The sequence below is a fragment of the Mauremys reevesii genome, linkage group 10 (assembly GCF_016161935.1).
Source record: "Mauremys reevesii isolate NIE-2019 linkage group 10, ASM1616193v1, whole genome shotgun sequence".
Taxonomy (NCBI): Eukaryota; Metazoa; Chordata; order Testudines; family Geoemydidae; genus Mauremys; species Mauremys reevesii.
The window spans coordinates 47,129,087-47,147,987 of NC_052632.1; the positions used below are offsets into that span (position 1 = coordinate 47,129,087).

The window sequence follows — 18,901 nt, forward strand, 5'->3', positions numbered from 1 at the left end:
TCAAACACATCAAAGCAGATTACCTAGTACAGGGGTCGGCAACTTTTCAGAAGTGGTGTGCTGAGTCTTCATTTATTCACTCCAATTTAAGGTTTCATGTGCCAGTAATACATTTTAACGTTTGTAGAAGGTCTCTTTCTGTAAGTCTATAATATATAACTAAACTATTGTTGTGTGTAAAGTAAATAAGGTTTTTAAAATGTTTTAAGAAGCGTCATTTAAAATTAAATTAAAATGCAGAGCCCTCTGGACCAGTGGCCAGGACCCAGGCAGTATGAGTGCCACTGAAAATCAGCTCACGCGTGCCATAGGTTGCCTACCCCGACCTAGTAAACAAAACAGCCAACTGAGCTTAACATACTAATCACCCTGAGTGATAAACAGGCTGGAAGATTCTTAAGGCACAAGCTGCGTTGGCTCTGCAGCTTGGGTTTTCCAAATTTTCATACACAGGTTAGAAATCCTTCTAGCCTGGGACCATCATTTCCCACAGTTAAGTTTTTTTTTCCTAAGGTGTTTCCAGGTGTGGTGTAGGGAGAGTGAGCCCCCCATGATGGCATTCTCCCCCCCTCCACCCTTTATATTTACTTCCCACTTACTCCAGCAAGCTCTTTTGCTGTGACCTGAATCAAACAGTTCCCATTGTGTAATGCTATCTTTGAAAGGTTTCTATTGTACATAGTTCCTGGGGTAATCCTTGTGCTTGTGTGCATTTCCCCAATAAGCCTTTTTACTGTTGTACCTGAAAGGCTGCTTGTGGGTGATTTCAACCTCAGAACATGTTTCAGTAACACATATATAGCCAAACTTAATAACTTCACATATAATGATAGCACATACAATCCAATGAGATATTAATGTCTAGCAGATCAAGACTTTTACAATGATACCTCACAAGGCATACTTCGTACAAAACATATTCTAATTACATGACAGTGGTGAATATTGTGGTGCCAGGGTGTCACAGGATACTTATATTTTGAGAGTTATTCTTTCCCCTTTCCCACCCCTGGCATGAGCAATACTGCCCTTGCCATGCTCCCAATCCAGTAGAGGAGACCCTGAGACTTGACCCTGGCTCTCCACCAAGATGCACCCATTTGGAAATAGCAGTGTTTTAATTGGTGGCTATCACATGGAAGGAGGGGGTAAATCTTTGACACATTTTTCTTGTGTTTTAACCAGTGGCAAAGCTTGCAGAGCACCCAAGTGTTCGGAAGTAAGAAGGTGTTTTAGATGCACTGACCCTTTCCAGGATGCATGCACAACTCCCACTAGAGAAATGGGGTTGCAAATGTGAGCTTTAAAGGTGACAGCAAGCAACTGGTGCTATAGTGGACAGTGGCTAGGGTTGCCAGGTGTCCGGTTTTCAACCAGAACGCCTGGTTGAAAAGAGACCCTGGCGGCTCCGGTCAGCACGGCTAAGGCAGACTCCCTGCCTGCCCTGGCTCTGTGCAGCTCAAAGCAGCTGGCATGTCCCTGCGACCCCTAGGCAGAGGGGTGATCAGGGAAGCTGTGGGCCTGGGCAGTGCACAGAGCCCCCTGGCCCATCCACCTAGGGGTCAGACATGGTGGCTGATTCAGGGAGTCTGTCTTAGCCCCACTGCGCTGCCACCTAAAAGCATCCTAAGGTAAGTGCTGCTGGGCCGGAACCCATACCCCCACCCCAGGTCAAAACCCCCTCCCACAGCCTAACTCCCTCCCAGAGTCTGCACCCCAATCCCCCAGCCTGCACCCCCTCTTACATCCCGACCCCCTGCCTCAGCCCTGAGCCCCCTCTAGCACCCCAAATCCTTCATTCCTGGCCCCACCCCAGAGCCCCCCCCCAAGCCGGTGCCCTCACTCCCTCCCACACTCCAACCCCTGCCCCAGGTTGGAACCCCCTCCTGCACCCTAACTCACTCCCAGAGTCTGCACCCCAGCCCTGAGCCCACACCGCAACCCCCTGCCCCAGCCCTGAGCCCCCACATCCCAACCCCCCGCCTGGTGCCCCCTCCTACACCCCAAACCACTCATCCCTGGCCCCACCCCAAACCCAGCACCCCTTCCCACACCCCAACTCCCTGCCCCAGACTGAAACCCCCTCCTGCACCCTGAACTCTGCATTTCTGGCCCCACCGGAGCCCACACCCCCTCCCACACCCCAACCCCCTGCCCAATGAAAGTGAGTGAGGGTGGGGGAGCTTGGGAGGGAGTGGGGCCTCAGGGATGGGGCGGAGCATGGTGTTCGGATTTGTGCTGTTAGAAAATTGGCAGCCCTAGCGGTGGCCTGGTGGCAGGAGCGTTTAACAGACCTGGCCTTCTAAGATCTGGGCTGACAGTGGAATAAAGGGAGTGTAGTGTACAATAAACTGGGTTTGCTCTTGGGCTTAGTTTGGCACAGTGCTGGGGGGCGGAGAGAAGGTAGTGCTCAAAAAACACAAGAACAGTTTCTGGCAGGCCCCTATGGGGTTTGGCACGGCCCTGGCAGCGGGGCGCCGCCCCAGAATCCGCTCTGGTTGGGGGGAATGGGCGAGGCGCGAGCACGCAGAGCGCGCGGGAAGAAGCCAACCCCCGGACTCTAGGAGCAGCGTGTGCGTCCTCATTCCTTGCCCAGGCGGTACCGCCCACGCGCCCGGCCCCAGCCCTGTTGGCGCGCGCCCCCTCCCGCCACTGGCTGCCACCATGATCTGCTTGGTGCTTACCCTGTTCGCCAACATCTTCCAGAGAAGTGAGTGCCCCCTCCCGGGGTGGGGAGCTGTCCGGGGGAGCCGCCTCCCGGGGCGGGAGGAGGAGAAGGGTGACAGTTCGGGGATTTCCCCCCAGTAGGCAAGGGGAAGGGGCGGGGGTCAGGGGATGTCCTTCACCAGCAGGGGGAGGAGGGTTGTCCAGAGGATGCCCCTTCAGGCAGGGAGAGGACACAGACGGGGGAGCACTGATACCTCTCTGCCTCATCCGACTCAGCTCCTTCCACTTTCACAGCTCTGCCCCCACTTACTCCCACGGAGCGGGACGGGCGGGGGGCTTGGCACAGAGGTGGCTATTTGGGGCCAGGTGCCTGCTCAGCTGATGAGACACTACTGAAAGCAGAGTGGTACCAGACCCTGCTTTGTGGCAGTGAATTTCACTGCAGCTGGTTCACTCTGAGTAAAGCATGTAATCAGGCTCAGGGAGGGAACAAAAAGGCCCCATAGGCATTTATTTTACAAGTGGGGAAACTGCGGTACGGAGAAGGGAAGGGAGTAGCTCAGTGGTTTGAGCATTGGCCTGCTAAACCCAGGGTTGTGAGTTCAATCCTTGAGGGGGCCATTTGGGGAACTGGGGTAAAAATCTGGGGAGTGGCCCTGCTTTGAGCAGGGGGTTGGACTAGATGACCTCCTGAGGTCCCTTCCAATCCTAATAGTCTATGATAAGGTCCCATAGTCATCGCTTAGCAAGTCTGGAAATACAGTCTGTCCCTCTTGACTCCTTTCTCTAACTCTGAGCTCACACAGTGCCTGCCTCTGTGATCTATGACAGGGGTAGCTAAACTTACTGATCCTCCTAGCTGCATACAACAATCTTCAGAAGTACAAGCGCCTGACGGGGCTCTGGGCTTCAGCAACATGGGAGGCACCTGCTGGGGCTCAGGGCTTTAGCCCTGCTTCTGCTGAAGCCATGAGGCCTGGCCAGTGTGCCCTGTGGGGCTGAAGCCCTGAGACTCCCCTCCCCACCCCATTGGGTACCATCCCACTGCAAGTCAGAGGTCCTGAGCTCTTCCCCCTGCCATCTGGTAGGTGGGGAAATGTGGGGTGCTCAGTGAGATGCACTTTAACGTAAAAGAACTGCATGTGGCTCACGAGCCACGCTTTCGCCACCCCTGATCCATGCTCTGCAAGCTTAGCTTGCATGTTCTGTGTAAAAGAATATCCCTGACTGCCTTCCCTAGTTTGTTTTCCACATACTTAAAGAGTTGTAAAAGAAAACATATCCCCAGTCTAACAAACCAATGTAGACCATTGTAGCCAAATGTAGCCAAATGGGTGAACTCAGCTCTCTAGAGTGGTTTAAATCATTCAGTCAGATCCCCTGATTATTTTCACAAGCCTTTTGGTTTAGATTCAAATTCAGATTGCTTGAGGAGGTCTATGGTAGCTTGATTTCAAAATCAAAGGCAATATTAGGGTTGGAATATTCCCAGACTTGTTACATGCTCACTCAGATTACATAGAATAATGTTTTGTCCAGATTTTGAAACCCAGAGCAAGTCTGTCTGTGATGGTGGATTTCTTGAATTAGAAAGGCCATGCATTCAGTGGCTTTTATTTTTGTTTGTTTAATTAAGGGGAGTGGATTTATTAAAATATGTGGGACTTGATTAGGATGCAATAAATGGTGATAAATGTAACAGCTGCTGACTCTTCATCTTCTCTGTGTTCAGTCCAAGAAGGATTTGAACTGGAGCAGGAAAGCTCACTGCTGGGTATCAGGACAAGTGGACCCAGATTCTCTAGGAGCAAAGGAACTAAAATCTAATGCAAGTCTGTGGTTGGATATTGCTCTCTGTAGCCACCAGGGCTTTCTAGTCCACCTCAGGAGGATGCCTTCTGCTCCACCCCCCTACCTGCCAGACTGCCTGCTACCCCTTGCAAAGAATTACATGGTTGGAAACAACTTCTTCCCAGAGTTCCCTGTCTTTGCCATGGGGAAAGAGGTTCTCTCCATTGCTCTAACTTCCAGAGTCCCTACTGTATGTGTGCCACTAACCCCCAGAGCGCTCCTGTCTCGTTCCAATATTGGACTGTCTCTATCTCACAGTGGGAAAGGGGCTGTCTGCAAACCTCAGACTTTTGTCTTCTCTAACCTTTGCCATATATGAAACCAGTTTTACAATCCAAACTGATGGTAAACTATGCCCCATTTCTATTTGAGTCCCTACCTTAGCAGCATCTGCCTTTTCCCTTATCTCTGGTTTTATTTTTTAATTCCTTGATCCTGGTTGTAGTGACCCCTCTGACCCTGAACGCATGCTGAGGTTTGCTCTAGTCCTAAGTGTTCCTCCTCCTCCTCATCTGCTTTCAGCTTGCACTGGAGTAAATGAGCGCACCTTCCTAGCCATCAAGCCAGATGGGGTGCAGCGGCATTTCATAGGAGAGATCATCAGGCGCTTTGAAAAGAAGGGCTTCAAACTGGTGGGGATGAAACTCATGCAGGTGAGAGGAGCTGGCAGAGCAAGGGCTGTCCTGGCACCTTTTAAAGGTCATGCCTCACTCTGTGTATGCTCTGTCTTGGGGCTTTAGACCTTTGCAGCAGGGACCTGCTTGCTGATGGTGCTTTGTAAATAATACCTAGTTTTTATGTAGCATTTTTTATCAGTAAATCTCAAAACACGTTGCATAGGTCAGTATCATGATCCCCATTTTACATATGAGGAAACTGAGGCACAGAGAGGGAAAGTTACTTGCCTAAGGCAGTGGTTCTCAATTTATTACACATTGTGAGCTGCATATGCGACCCACAGTGTGTTACCTGGGCTACAGGGGCCAGGTGGCAGGGCAGCAGCCGCCTGCCCTCGACCCCTGCTGTGCGCGGCCGGCCGGCTGTCCACCCCAGAGCTCGGAGGGCGGGCTGACAGCCCCGGACCCTGTGGGATGGGCCGGCTGCCCTGGGCCCCAGACCCGTGCTGCGCAGCTGCCCTGGACCCCTGGTGCCCGATCCCATGGGGCTGGCTAAGGCCATTTCTCTAGCATCCCGCCCATGGGAGCTCAACGTAGTGATATATCCTCCTACCACTAGATGGAGACAGGAAACGAAAGGAAAGCTCCCTAGTTCTGTCTCCGTGCAGGTAGCCCAGATAGGGGGATTTAATTTGGATCTTTTTCTGGCCACCACCATTCAGGGTCAAGTTTTCCAAAACACTTTAGTCTTATTTTCAAAAGTGATTTAGGCACCTAAATCTCATTGACAGTCAATGGGAATTGAGCTCCTAAGTCTCATTTCCAAAAGCAACTTGAAGCACTTGAGATCCAAAATCATTTAGTCACCTTTGAGAATTTACTGTCTTTCTTTTTTTTTTTTGGAGCACCCTACCCCACTCTGTCTTATGCAATGGACTGTCGTATAGGCTGTTCCATTGTAACTCTGTTTTGCAGCATTTGTTATGGACCTATGAAAATGGACCTGTAATGGAAACTTATTTTTAAATCGTGCGTGTAATAGACACTTGCTGTTATCTAAAGGGCTGCATTGCAAATAGCCTGTTCTGAACAGAGCCCGAATTCTGCCCTTGTTGATTACCTGAATCCCGAAAGATCCTGTGAGGCAATACACAGAAAGTGAGTGAGAACTGATCTGAAGGAAGAAAATGGGATTCCCCAGATGAGGAATGAACACTGATCCAGTTTCACCTGGCAGTTGTTCCTTCCTGATGAGCTTGATTTCCTCTTCCCAGCTGCACTGCAGAATTCAGGAATCCAGCCCTCAGAGCAGAGAAGGGTCCCTAAACGCCACTTCCAAAGTAGACTCTTCTGGCCACCAGAACAGCCATTATAAGCCATTTTAGGACAGTCCCATCCTATAAAAGCAAACTAGCTCATGTGCTGTGTTTGTGCCCAGGCCTCGGAAGACTTGCTGAAGGAGCATTATATAGCCCTCTGTGATCGCCCCTTCTACAGCCACCTGGTGGAGTACATGAGATCGGGTCCTATTGTAGCCATGGTGAGTACTGGCCAGGGGCCCCTTTCATGCCTTATCAAACCGATATCAAATGTAAGTGCAATTAGCATTGAACTTGAGGCCATTCCATCTTCCCTTCATACCCTTCTGCCAGATCCTCTGGCTGAAGTGTTACATTGTTGCATGTAAAAGTGAAACCTGTGCATATCTTTATTTTATTCAAACAGATAATCGTAGGCTTTCTTCCGGCAGATTCTGCCCTGACTTATCTCCAGGCGTACTCATACGAGGTGGTGGAGTTAGCTAGAGGGTGCTTAGAGCAGGATTTCGTCTTGCTGCTCAGCAAGCTGCAGAAGCTGACTCTTGCTGTGCTGTCTTATAGGTCTGGCAGGGGCTGGATGTGGTAAAGATGGCTCGTACAATGATTGGAGAAACTAACCCTGCCGATTCCAGACCCGGAACCATCCGAGGGGACTTCTGCATTGAAGTCAGCAAGTGAGAGCCTTGGGTTTGTTTTTGCTGGGGAATTCTCTGTGTCCCTGTTGCAGATGGGAGGAGGCTCCTTCTGCGTTCTGCTCCATGTCCCAGTTACTCTCCCACTGACTGAGGGGGAAGATGGGGGAGTGCCTTTGAAGTCAGCTCTTAGTGCTCCTGTCAAAGGATCACTTGTGAGCGATGAGCACACCTTATTCTGCCTGGCTCCCAACCTAGGCAGCAAGAGGACAAAGCCCAGATGGTCTGTGGCAGGGTGGGGTTCTCCATCTTGTGTAAAGTAGCCACATTTGTGCAGCATTTTAGGGATTTTTACCCTAATGGTATGGTGAGTTTGGAGTTAAACCTGAGATCTCCTTGTTTGGGGCCAAAACTAATAACACCATGTTGTAACCATACCTTTCTGGTGCCCCCTTGAGGAGAGGGTAGGCACCACTCATCTCAGCGGTCCCTCCCTGGACCACAACATTGCTGTGGGGTCATCCCAGAGTCCAGTCCTCTGACTGTGCTGTTTAGGAGTAGAGTGGTTGGGAGGCTGCATAAAGTAGCCTCACCTCAGTCCCTGGAAAAATCATGGATCAGGTCCTCAAGGAATCAATTTTGAAGCACTTGGAGGAGAGGAAAGTGATCAGGAACAGTCAGCATGGATTCACCAAGGGCAAGTCATGCCTCACTAACCTAATTGCTTTCTATGACGAGATAACTGGCTCTGTGGATGAGGGGAAAGCAGTGGACGTGTTATTCCTTGACTTTAGCAAAGCTTTTGATATGATCTCCCACAGTATTCTTGTCAGCAAGTTAAAAAAGTATGGGTTGGATGAACGGACTATAAGGTGGATAGAAAGCTGGCTAGATTGTTGGGCTCAACGGGTGGTGATCAATGGCTCCATGTCTAGTTGGCAGCCAGTATCAAGCAGAGTGCCCCAAAGGTCGGTCCTGGGACCGGTTTTATTCAATATCTTCATTAATGATCTGGAGGATGGCATGGATTGCACCCTCAGCAAGTTTGCAGATGACACTAAACTGGGAGGAGTGGTAGATACGCTGGAGGGTAGGGATAGGATGCAGAGGGTCCTAGACAAATTAGAGGATTGGGCCAAAAGAAATCTGATGAGGTTCAACAAGGACAAGTGCAGAGTCCTGCACTTAGGGCAGAAGAATCCCATGCACTGCTACAGACTGGGGACTGAGTGGCTAGGCAGCAGTGGATCTAGGGGTTACAGTGGATGAGAAGCTGGATATGAATCAACAGTGTGCCATTGTTGCCAAGAGGCTAATGGCATTTTGGGCTGTATAAGTAGGAGTATTGCCAGCAGACTGAGGGACATGATCATTCCCCTCTATTCAGCATTGGTGAGGCCTCATCTTGAGTACTGTGTCCAGTTTTGGGCCCCACACTACAAGAAGGATGTGGAAAAATTGGAAAGAGTCCAGCAGAGGGCAACAAAAATGATTAGAGGGGCTGGAGCACATGGCTTATGAGGAGAGGGTGAGGGAACTGGGATTGTTTAGTCTGCAGAAGAGAAGAATGAGAGGGGATTTGATAGTTGCTTTCAACTACCTGAAAGGGGGTTCCAAAGAGGATGGATCTAGACTATTCTCAGTGGTACCAGATGATAGAACAAGGCGTAATGGTCTCAAGTTGCAGTGGAGGAGGTTTAGGTTGGATATTAGGGAAAACTTTTTCAGTAGGAAGGTGGTGAAGCACTGGAATGGGTAACCTAGGGAGGTGGTGGAATCTCCTTCCTTGGAGGTTTTTAAGGTTAGGCTTGACAAAGCTCTGGCTGGGATGATTTAGTTGGGGTTTAGGTCCTGCTTTGAGCAGGGGGTTGGACTAAGTGACCTCCTGAGGTCCCTTCCAACCCTGATATTCTGTGATTCTATAAAATAAAAAAGTCAGGATGCTGCCGCATCTCACAAAAGACAGAGTCCAGAGCCTTCCGAAGGCAAAAAGAGAAGAGGGCCTGGGCAGCAACTCCTGCTTCCTCATCCTGGGGAGCTCTGAGTTCCAGCCCTTCTTTCTGAGTGCCACCCAAGCTGAACAGGGACCCTTCCTCTCTCTAGGCTTGACAAGCCTCACTGGTTTGGTGCATTGGGGTGGGGCTGATTGTCCCCCAGGGAGCTCTTTAACCCCTTCTTGACAGAGACAGGGATCTGCCCCATCATACACCACTTCACACTTCCATAGCAATTTTTATCTTCAGTATGCTGTATGGGCACTCAACTGATCCTCATAACACCCTACTGAGGGAGAGAAGGATAATCTCCTTTTTACATGTGGGGACACTGAGGCAGGGAGAGTGCATGGACCTGCCCAAGGCCACAAAGGGAATCTGTGTCAGAGCCAGGATTAGATGTTGGGAGTATCTGGCTCCCAGTCCTGTGCTTAGACCATGCCCATCTCCTGTGGCATAACAGTTTGCATAGTACATTTGGCCATGAAGAGCACTATGCTTAAACTGCCTCTTTGGTCTCAGGATGAGCTGTAGAGAAGAGCAGAGTTTATGCTCTTTCTTGCTGCTTTATGCTTTTTTCTATTAAAACAAAAAAATGAGGGGTGTTCTGCTTGGCTTTTACCATATAACTATCAGCAATGTCAAGCCATAGCTTCTTGAAGCCTGCAGAGCCATGGTGGGGAGCACTCCCAGCCATTAACTGAAGTGGTGGTAGTGCTCAGTGTAATAGATGAGCTGTTCTCCTAGCCCTTATTCAGGCATATGAGTTAGTTAGGTGTTAAAAGACAAGCAAGAGTCCTGAATAGTCTGAGGCTCTGGCTACACTAGGGATTTCTGTCAATGAAGCTACACCAATTGGCTGAAATCAGGGCTAATTCTCAGTGTAGCCAACTCCTAAATGAAGCTCACATCCCTCCTTATGTAGGTTTCATTTCCTTGGCATCTGATGTCAAACTTACCAGCTCTCCATAGAGTCTTCCAGGGGAAAAACAGGGATCAGAAGACTTGAATTTCTAATGTAAAAACAAGCAGCACTACATATAAAAAAGGCACTTTCAGCCCTTCATGAAGCCAGAGCAGCAGCTGTTACTGTAGATTATAAGAGATTATACTGTATAAAAAAAATGGAACACTCTAAGAAAATCAGAAGATGGGTTAGCTGTAGGCACTGTTGTTGCTTTGGTGACATGATCTAGGAGAGGGGACTGGTGGGAACTGGCAGCTCCCACATGCCACAGAATAACTGGCATGCCCTGCCCACAGCCAGAAGATGTGTGGCTCTGGGGTAGGGCTCTGAGGAATGGGAGGGAACATGAGGATTGTTCAGGTAGGAATGCAACAAGATGGCACTTGTTCAGCAAACTTTATTATTTTAGCCAAGATGAAATTACTTCCAGCCCTAGTTCCCTGTTGTGTCTGACTTTGAGAGTACCCATTCTCCTTCCCCACAGGAATGTGATTCATGGCAGCGACTCGATCGAGAGTGCCCGGCGGGAGATTTCGCTCTGGTTCCACACAGACAAGCTGACCTGTTGGGCGGAGAGCACTGAGCACTGGATCTATGAGTAATCAGAATGGTCTGGGGCAAGGGTATCTTGCTGACACACAGGCACAGTACAAACCCATCCATTTTCATTTCTCCTTCTCTGGAGTCACACTGGACTCTGTCATAGTGTGGTTTTTTCATAGGGTGTTTCTATCTAGAGGTGAGTGGAGGGGTAGTGGGAAGTCTGTTGTGCACTGGTAACTGACTAAATCACAGCTGTCTGGGATAGTAGCTACTTGGTGCTGCTGGTCTGGTTCTGTCGCTGCTCTGCAGCATCCTAAAATCCCAAGGGGTTCAAGGTGACCTGCAAAGGAAAGAAAAATGGGCTTGTGCCTTTGGCATCTTTATAATGTATAGAAAAGACCTGAAAATTACATTAGAATTTTAGGTCCTGTCTACTATTGAATACTCTCCGGTGATTGGAGAACTATTGATATGATGACATCACAAGAAGTAAGAGAGTGAAAGTTGAGCAATTTGAAGATTTTGATTAAAAGGGACCCATTGGATGATCTTGTCTGACCTTCTGCATAACACGGAAACCTCACCCAGTGATTCTTGCATCAAGTCCATAATTTCTGGTTGAGCTGGAGCATATCCAGTCTTGATTTAAAGACCATTGTTCCAATGGTTAATTACTCTTCCTGTTAAAAATGCGTATCTTATTTCCAGTCTCAAATTGTGTACCTACACTGGATCTTGTTATGCCTGTGAGATAAGACTGCTCTACTATCAGAAGTATCTCTGGGCAGGTGCTTAGCGGTGGTGATCAAGTTGCCTCTTCATAAGTGAAATAGACTGTGCTTCTTCAGTCTTTCACTGTAAGGTGGGTTTTCAAGCCTTCAAATCTGTCTTGTTGAACTCTTCCAAACCCTTTCCAATTTTCCAACATCCTTCATGAGTTATGGCACCAGAACTGGACAAAGTATTCTAGTAGTGGTCTTACTAATCCTGCATAGAGAGGTAATATTACCTTCCTAGTAAATAGTCCCATTTATACAGCCAGGGAGCATTCTAGCTCATCAGAACTGCAGACTGGATCAGCCACTGGTCCATCTACTCTAGTATCCTATCTCTGGCAGGGGCCAAAATAAGTTGCTTTAGAGGATGGTGTAAGAACCCTTTCATAGGCAGATGTGGGATAATGTGCCCCCACATTGTGTCATAGAATCATAGAAGATTAGGGTTGGAAGAGACCTCAGGAGGTCATCTAGTCCAACCCCCTGCTCAAAGCAGGAGGACCAACACCAACTAAATCAGGGGTTTCAAACTCAAATGACCACAAGGGCCACCTGAGGACTAGTGAATTGACCCGAGGGCCGCATCACTGACACCCCCCCTCACTGCCTCTGGCCCCGCCCCTACTCCGTGCCTTCCATTAAGCCCCGCCTCTTCCCACCCCTTCCCTGCCCCATTCCAACCCCTTCCCCCAAGTCTCCACCCCAACGCTGCCCCAGGGTGTGCAGAAAGTGTGCAGGATGCGGCGGGGGCTCAGGGCAGGGAGTTGAGGAGCAGGAGGTGTGCAGGGGACTCAGGGCAGGGAGTTGGTGTGTGGGGTGCAAGAGGCTGAGGGGTGTGGCATGGGGTCGGGGTGCAGGGTACAGCAGGTGGCTCATTGAGTTGCTCTGGGGTGGCAGTGGTGCGCACCGGGGCCAGGGCCCACACCACTCCGTTCCAGGAAGCAGCTGGAACCGTGTCCCTGCAGCCCCTGGGGGAGGGGGAGGGGCTCAGGGTTCTGTGTGTCTGCTGTTCTTGCCGCTCCTCCAGGTACCTTCCACGAAGCTCCCATTGGCCGCGGTTCCCTGTTTCCGGCCAATGGGAGCTGTGGGGGGCGGTGCCTGGAAGGAGGCAATGCAGGAGCCCTCTGCTTCCTTCCCCCTCCCCCCCCACCCCCCCGGACCGAAGGGGCGTTCTGCCAGCTGCTTCAGAGAGCGGCGCGGGGCTCGCAGTGCCACAGAGGGCAATCCTGTGGGTAGGCAGAGGGGCGGGGGGGTGGGGCAGAGGGAGCTTGGTGGGCCACACGCAAGAGCCCCACGGGCCGCGTGTTTGAGACCCCTGAACTAAATCATCCCAGCCAGGGCTTTGTCAAGCTGGGCCTTAAAAACCTCTAAGGAAGGAGATTCCACCACCTCTCTAGATAACCCATTCCAGTGCTTCACCACCCTCCTAGTGAAATAGTGTTTCCTAATATCCAACCTAGACCTCCCCCACTGCAACTTGAGACCATTGCTCCTTTTTCTGTCATCTGCCACAACTGAGAACAGCTGAGCTCCATCCTCTTTGGAACCCCCATTCAGGTAGTTGGAGACTGCTATCAAATCCCCTCTCACTCTTCTCCTCTGCAGACTAAACAAGCCCAGTTCCCTCAGCCTCTCCTCGTAAGTCATGTGCCCCAGCTCCCTGATCATTTTTGTTGCCCTCCGCCGGACTCTCTCCAATTTATCCACATCCTTTCTGTAGTGAGGAGCCCAAAACTGGATGCAGTACTCCAGATGTGGCCTCAACAGCACCAAATAGAGGGGAATAAAGGGCACACTGCTGTCTCATATCCAGCTTCTTGTCCACTGTAATGCCCAAGTCCTTTTCTGCAGAACTGCTGCTTAGCCTGTAGCAGTACATGGGATTCTTCCATCCTAAGTGCAGGATTCTGCACTTATCCTTGTTGAACCTCATTAGATTTCTTTTGGGTCAATTGTCCTCCAATTTGTCTAGGTCACTCTGGACCCTATCCATACCCTCCAGTGTATCTACCACTCCCCCCCAGCTTAGTGTCATCCGTGAACTTGCTGAGGGTGCAATCTATCCCATCATCCCGATCATTAATAAAGATATTGAACAAAACCAGCCCCTGGACTGACCCCTGGGGCTGCCAACTAGACATCCTGATCTCTAACAGAGTTTGGCTTAAGCCTTGAAGCACATGGTTTAATATCACTTCCACAACATTTTGTAGTAATTAATTATGGCAACTGGATAGTCTTGATATCCATATAGTCATCTCATTTTTGGATCTTAAGTTCTTGACCTCAGCAACTGCATGTGGCAGGAAGTTCTGCAGTTTTATTTACAGATGGTTACAAAAAGTATTTCCTTTTATTGGGTTTGTTTCATTGACTGTCGCTGGTTCTTGTTATGAGACAGGAAGAACAGAAGTTTCTACTCTACCTCCTTGATTCTGTTCATTATCTGATATATTTTATCATGCCCCCCTCTTATTCAGCTCCTTTCTAAGGTAACAATCCTAATCTTTTCAATCACTCTTTCACTTAGTTTCTCCAGGCCCTTCATCATTCTCACTGCCCTTCTCTGAGCCCTCTCTAGCCTTTTTGAGATGGGGTGACCAGTACTGCACACAGTTTTCCAGCTGAGGTTGCAGCACTGATTTATATAAAGGCATTATAGTAGTGTTGAGCTACGCATGGAGCAGAGGTTTTCACTGAGCTGTCCCATTATGGTGCCCAGGTCCCTTTCTTGGGTTGATACACATAACAGGGTTCTAAATTAACTGTAAGAGTAGTTTAGTAATGTAAGCACTCTCCTAGCCACAGTATTGCACAGGGAGCTCATGTACCATGACCCCCAAGTCTTTTCAGAGTCTCTGCTTTCCAGGATACAGGGCCAAATTTTAAAAGCTAGTTAGGGTGTCTAAAGGTGCAGAGAGGCACCTACTGGGTTTTTCAAAAGTGCATTAATTCCCGGAGGTGTTAGTTATGTAGGCGCTTTTGAAAATACCACATAGTGCCTAAATACCTTTAAAAATCTGACCCACAGTCCCCCATTCTGTAAGTGACCTAAATTTTGTTTCTAAATGCATGACCTTGCATGTGACTGTATTGAATGAGCTTAGTTTACCAAGCAATCTAGATCATTCTATATAAATGACCTGCCCTTATTGTGTACCTCTTCACAATCTGTCTCTTGCAAACTTTTCCAGCAATGATTTTAACATTGATCTGAAGGACAGTCTGCAGCTATTGAATAGTACTGGGCCAAGACTAGATCCCTGTGGGACCTTATGAGAAACACAGCCATTCTCTTTTAACAATGACTTTGAACTCCTATCAGTTAGCCAGTTTTTAATGCATGTAATACAGGTGAGTCTCATCTTACGCGGCAGTTCCGTTCCGCGGTTAGCGCATAAAGTGAAAACTGCGTATAGTCAAAATTACATTGAGTTGAATGGCGGGCAGAATCGCCCGCACTACAGGTACAGTATTAAAATTGTTTTTCTCTTTTTTTTGTTTTGTTTTTGCCGACTGCATAAAGCTGAAATAGTGCATGTTAAATGCGCGTAAGATGCGACAGACCTAATGTTAGATTATAGTGCTATAGTGATTTTTAGTAAGAATCAAACATTTTTGTTAATACTTATTTAATTCAAATGAATAACATTTTGGAGAACGAACATCTTTGTTAAAGATCGTAGGTAGCAGTTTTAGACCGAGCTGGATGAGCAAGCGTCTCAGAGGGGTGATTAAGAAAAAACAGAAAGCGTACAAGGACTGGAAAATGGGAGGGATCAGCAAAGAAACCTACCTTATTGAGGTCAGAGGGTGTAGGGAAGCAGTGAGAAAGGCAAAGAGCCGGGTGGAGATAGACCTAGCGAAGGGTATTAAAACCAATAGCAAAAGATTTCTTAGCCATATAAATAGGAAGAAAACCAAGAAGGAAGAAGTGGGACCGCTTAAAACTTTAAACGGAGTGGAGATTAGGGATAATCTTGGCATGGCACAATATCTAAACGAATATTTTGCCTTGGTCTTTAATGAGGCTAATGAAGGGCTAAGGAATCGTGGTAGAGGGACTGATGGGAATGAAGATATGGGGGTAGACATTACGGTATCTGAGGTAGAAGCCAAACTTGAACTTAACGGAGGTAAATCGGGGGGCCTGGATAATCTTCATCCTAGAATATTAAGGGAATTGGCGAGTGAAATTGCAAGCCCGTTAGCGATGATTTTTAATAAATCTCTAAACTCGGGAGTTGTACCGTTCGACTGGAGATTAGCTAATATAGTTCCTATATTCAAGAAGGGGAAAAAAAGTGACCCAGGTAACTACAGGCCTGTTAGTTTAACATCTGTAGTATGCAAAGTCATGTAAAAAATTGTAAAGGAGAGAGTGGTTACGGACCTTGACGCCGATGGCAACTGGGACAAATTACAGCATGGTTTTACGAAAGGTAGATCGTGTCAAACCAACCTGATCTCCTTCTTTGAGAAAGTAACAGATTTTTTAGACAAGGGAAATGCGGTGGATCTAATATATCTTGATTTCAGTAAGGCATTTGATACGGTACCGCATGAGGAATTACTGATTAAATTGGAAAAGATGGGGATCAAAATGAAAATCCAGAGGTGGATAAGGAGCTGGTTAAAGGGGAAACTGCAGAGGGTCGTATTGAAGGGTGATCTGTCGGGTTGGAGGGGGGTTACCAGTGGAGTTCCTCAAGGTTCGGTTTTGAGTCCGATTTTATTTAATCTATTTATCGCTGACCTCGGAACCAAAAGTAGGAGTGGGCTGATAAAGTTTGCGGATGACACCAAGTTGGGAGGTATTGCCAATTCGGAAAAGGATCGGGATATCCTCCAGGGAGATTTGGATGACCTTGTAAACTGGAGTATTAGTAACAGGATGAAATTCAATAATGAGAAGTGTAAGGTTATGCATTTAGGGATGACTAACAAGAATTTTAGTTATAAGCTGGGGACGCACCAGTTGGAAGTAACGGAGGAGGAGAAGGACCTAGGAGTCCTGGATGATCGTAGGATGACTATGAGTAGGCAATGTGATGTGGATGTTAAAAAAGCTAATGCGGTCTTGGGATGCGTTAGGCGAGGTATTTCTAGTAGAGATAAGGAGGTGCTAGTCCCGTTATATAAGGCATTGGTGAGACCTCATTTGGAGTATTGTGTGCAGTTTTGGTCTCCCATGTTTAAGAAGGATGAATTCAAACTGGAATGAGTACAAAGAAGGGCCACTAGAATGATCCGAGGAATGGAAGGCCTGTCGTATGAAAGGAGACTTGAGGAGCTCGGTTTGTTTTCCTTAACCAAAAGAAGGATAAGAGGAGATATGATTGCACTCTTTAAATATATCAGAGGGATAAATACCAGGGAAGGAGAGGAATTATTTCAGCTCAGTGCTAATGTGAACACGAGGACAAACGGATATAAATTGTCAGTTAGGAAATTTAGGCTTGAAATTAGACGAAGGTTTCTAACCATCAGAGGAGTGCAATTCTGGAACAGCCTACCGAAGGAAACAGTGGGGGCGAAGGACCTCCATGACTTTAAGATTAAGCTGGATAAGTTTATGGAGGGGATGGTATGGTAGGATAACGGGTTTAGTCAATAGGTCAATAACGTGCCACACTGGTAATTAGTATAAAGGGTCAATGTTGGGATACTGTTAGCCTTTTCCAGAGGGTCTGGCTGGAGAGTCTTGCCCGCATGCTCGGGGTTCAGCTGATCGCCATATTTGGGGTCGGGAAGGAATTTTCCTCCGGGGTAGATTGGCAGTGGCCATGGAGGTTTTTTGCCTTCCTCCGAAGCATGGGGCAGGGGTCGCTTGCTGGTGGAGTATCTGCTACTTGAAGTCTTTAAATAATGATTTGGAGCATTCAACAGCAGAGTCAAGGGAGAGAATTAGTTCAGGAGTGGGTGGATCGGCTTATGTGGCCTGCATCTTGCAGGAGGTCAGACTAGATGATCATAATGGTCCCTTCTGATCTTGAATTCTATGATTCTATGATTCTATGATCCAAATATTTCCATGCCTTCAATTAGGATGTAGGAATTCACAATAGATATCTGATCGGTCTTCTAGCAAATTTAGGGGACAGCAGAGTGGACTCTTCTAAAGCGAAACATAAGCAGAAAACTACCTTTTAAAAAAAAACAAACCCCAAACCCCTTTCAAGCCTTCTTTATCTGGCACAAAAAAGGGGCACAAGCCCCATGTTATAAAAATTATTTGCAGGTCACCTTTAATCTTGTGTTCCCATCTATTCCAGAGCTGCAGCTGGACAGTAGTAGTAACCCCATGGCAAACCTAGTCAAAGCTGTAACCTGCTTAATTTTGGCAGAGGTGCTTAAACTTTACCATGGAGAGAGCTGCAGGCCACATTCCATTGGCAAAAGAGGCAGCTGACAGCACTTCCTTTCTGTGTTTTAATGCTGAGGTGAGATGGTGACAGCATTCAAGCTGCAGCACTGCAAGCTGGAAGAGGTCCTCTTCACCACGTTAAAGACAAGGGCAACCATTGGGGATGAGAAACTTGATAAGCCTCACTTTGCCTACCATTGCGTTAACTGAGTTGAATGTGTTTTGACAATGTGAGGGATATATTTGGGGAGACTGTTTCCTTGCCAATTCTGGCCTTGGCTTTCAGCGCTCAATGGAATGAAAACACTACTTGACAATGGGGCCAGTACCTCAAACTTCTACTAAACTAGGCAGCAGATAGTGCAAACTATGACTGAGACCTAATTTCAGACCATCTTTCAGTCACTGCCAATTGCCCTTTCATTTCCTCATGCAAATTGTTGCTGTCTGGGGTGGGCAAAGTGTATAACACGGCCCCATCTTTTGAGAAAGGCTTGGCAGCCCTTTGAGTGCAAGCACACCAGCTTTTGGCCTTTGAGTCCCCATTGCATATTCCTACTGCCCTCCCTTGGAACATGATCAAGTGCCCAGAAGCTTGTTACATTAAAAGATATAGTTGGATATAGGTGGAGGCTGATGGGATGTGCTCTTTCTTTTAACTTGTTTTCCTCCATTCATAAAAACCTGTGTATTCAGCCAGCTGTTAATTCCATAGCTATTGGGAATGCGTCCCACACCATGTGAGTGGAGGCAATAAACTCAACCAGTCTCTTTAGCTGGCATGCTGGCTGCAATGCCAGTGCAAAGGGGTTGTATGAGGGCATATTACCAATGACCACTTTAAGATAAACAAAGCTGTTTTGAAGCACTGATTGGTGAACAAAGATCCTTTCCACAGCACCTATATGGCACTATAGAATCATAGAATCTCAGGGTTGGAAGGGACCTCAGGAGGTCATCTAGTCCAACCCCCTGCTCAAAGCAGGACCAAACCCAACTAAATCATCCCAGCCAGGGTTTTGTCAAGCCTGACCTTAAAAACCTCTAAGGAAGGAGATTCCACCACCTCCCTAGGTAACCCATTCCAGTTCTTCACTACCCTACTAGTAAAAAAGTTTTTCCTAATGTCCAACCTAAACCTCCCCCTCTGCAACTTGAGACCATTACT

The 18,901-nt window shown here is 47.9% G+C and overlaps 1 protein-coding gene across 3 annotated transcripts; it reads left to right on the plus strand.

Moving 5' to 3' along the window:
- Positions 1-2,234: 2,234 nt before the first annotated feature.
- Positions 2,235-18,553, plus strand: NME3 (NME/NM23 nucleoside diphosphate kinase 3). Of its 3 annotated transcripts, none has more exons than XM_039493375.1 (6): positions 2,235-2,710; positions 5,041-5,171; positions 6,574-6,675; positions 7,016-7,128; positions 10,532-10,689; positions 17,642-18,553. In XM_039493375.1, the coding sequence occupies exons 1-5, from the start codon at positions 2,446-2,448 to the stop codon at positions 10,647-10,649; spliced, it is 729 nt and encodes a 242-aa protein (XP_039349309.1). In that variant the 5' UTR covers positions 2,235-2,445; the 3' UTR covers positions 10,650-10,689; positions 17,642-18,553. The 3 variants fall into 3 exon arrangements, with proteins under 3 accessions (XP_039349309.1, XP_039349307.1, XP_039349308.1); XM_039493373.1 differs by having other exon boundaries at positions 10,532-10,645; XM_039493374.1 differs by having other exon boundaries at positions 10,532-10,645; positions 17,714-18,553.
- Positions 18,554-18,901: the final 348 nt, after the last annotated feature.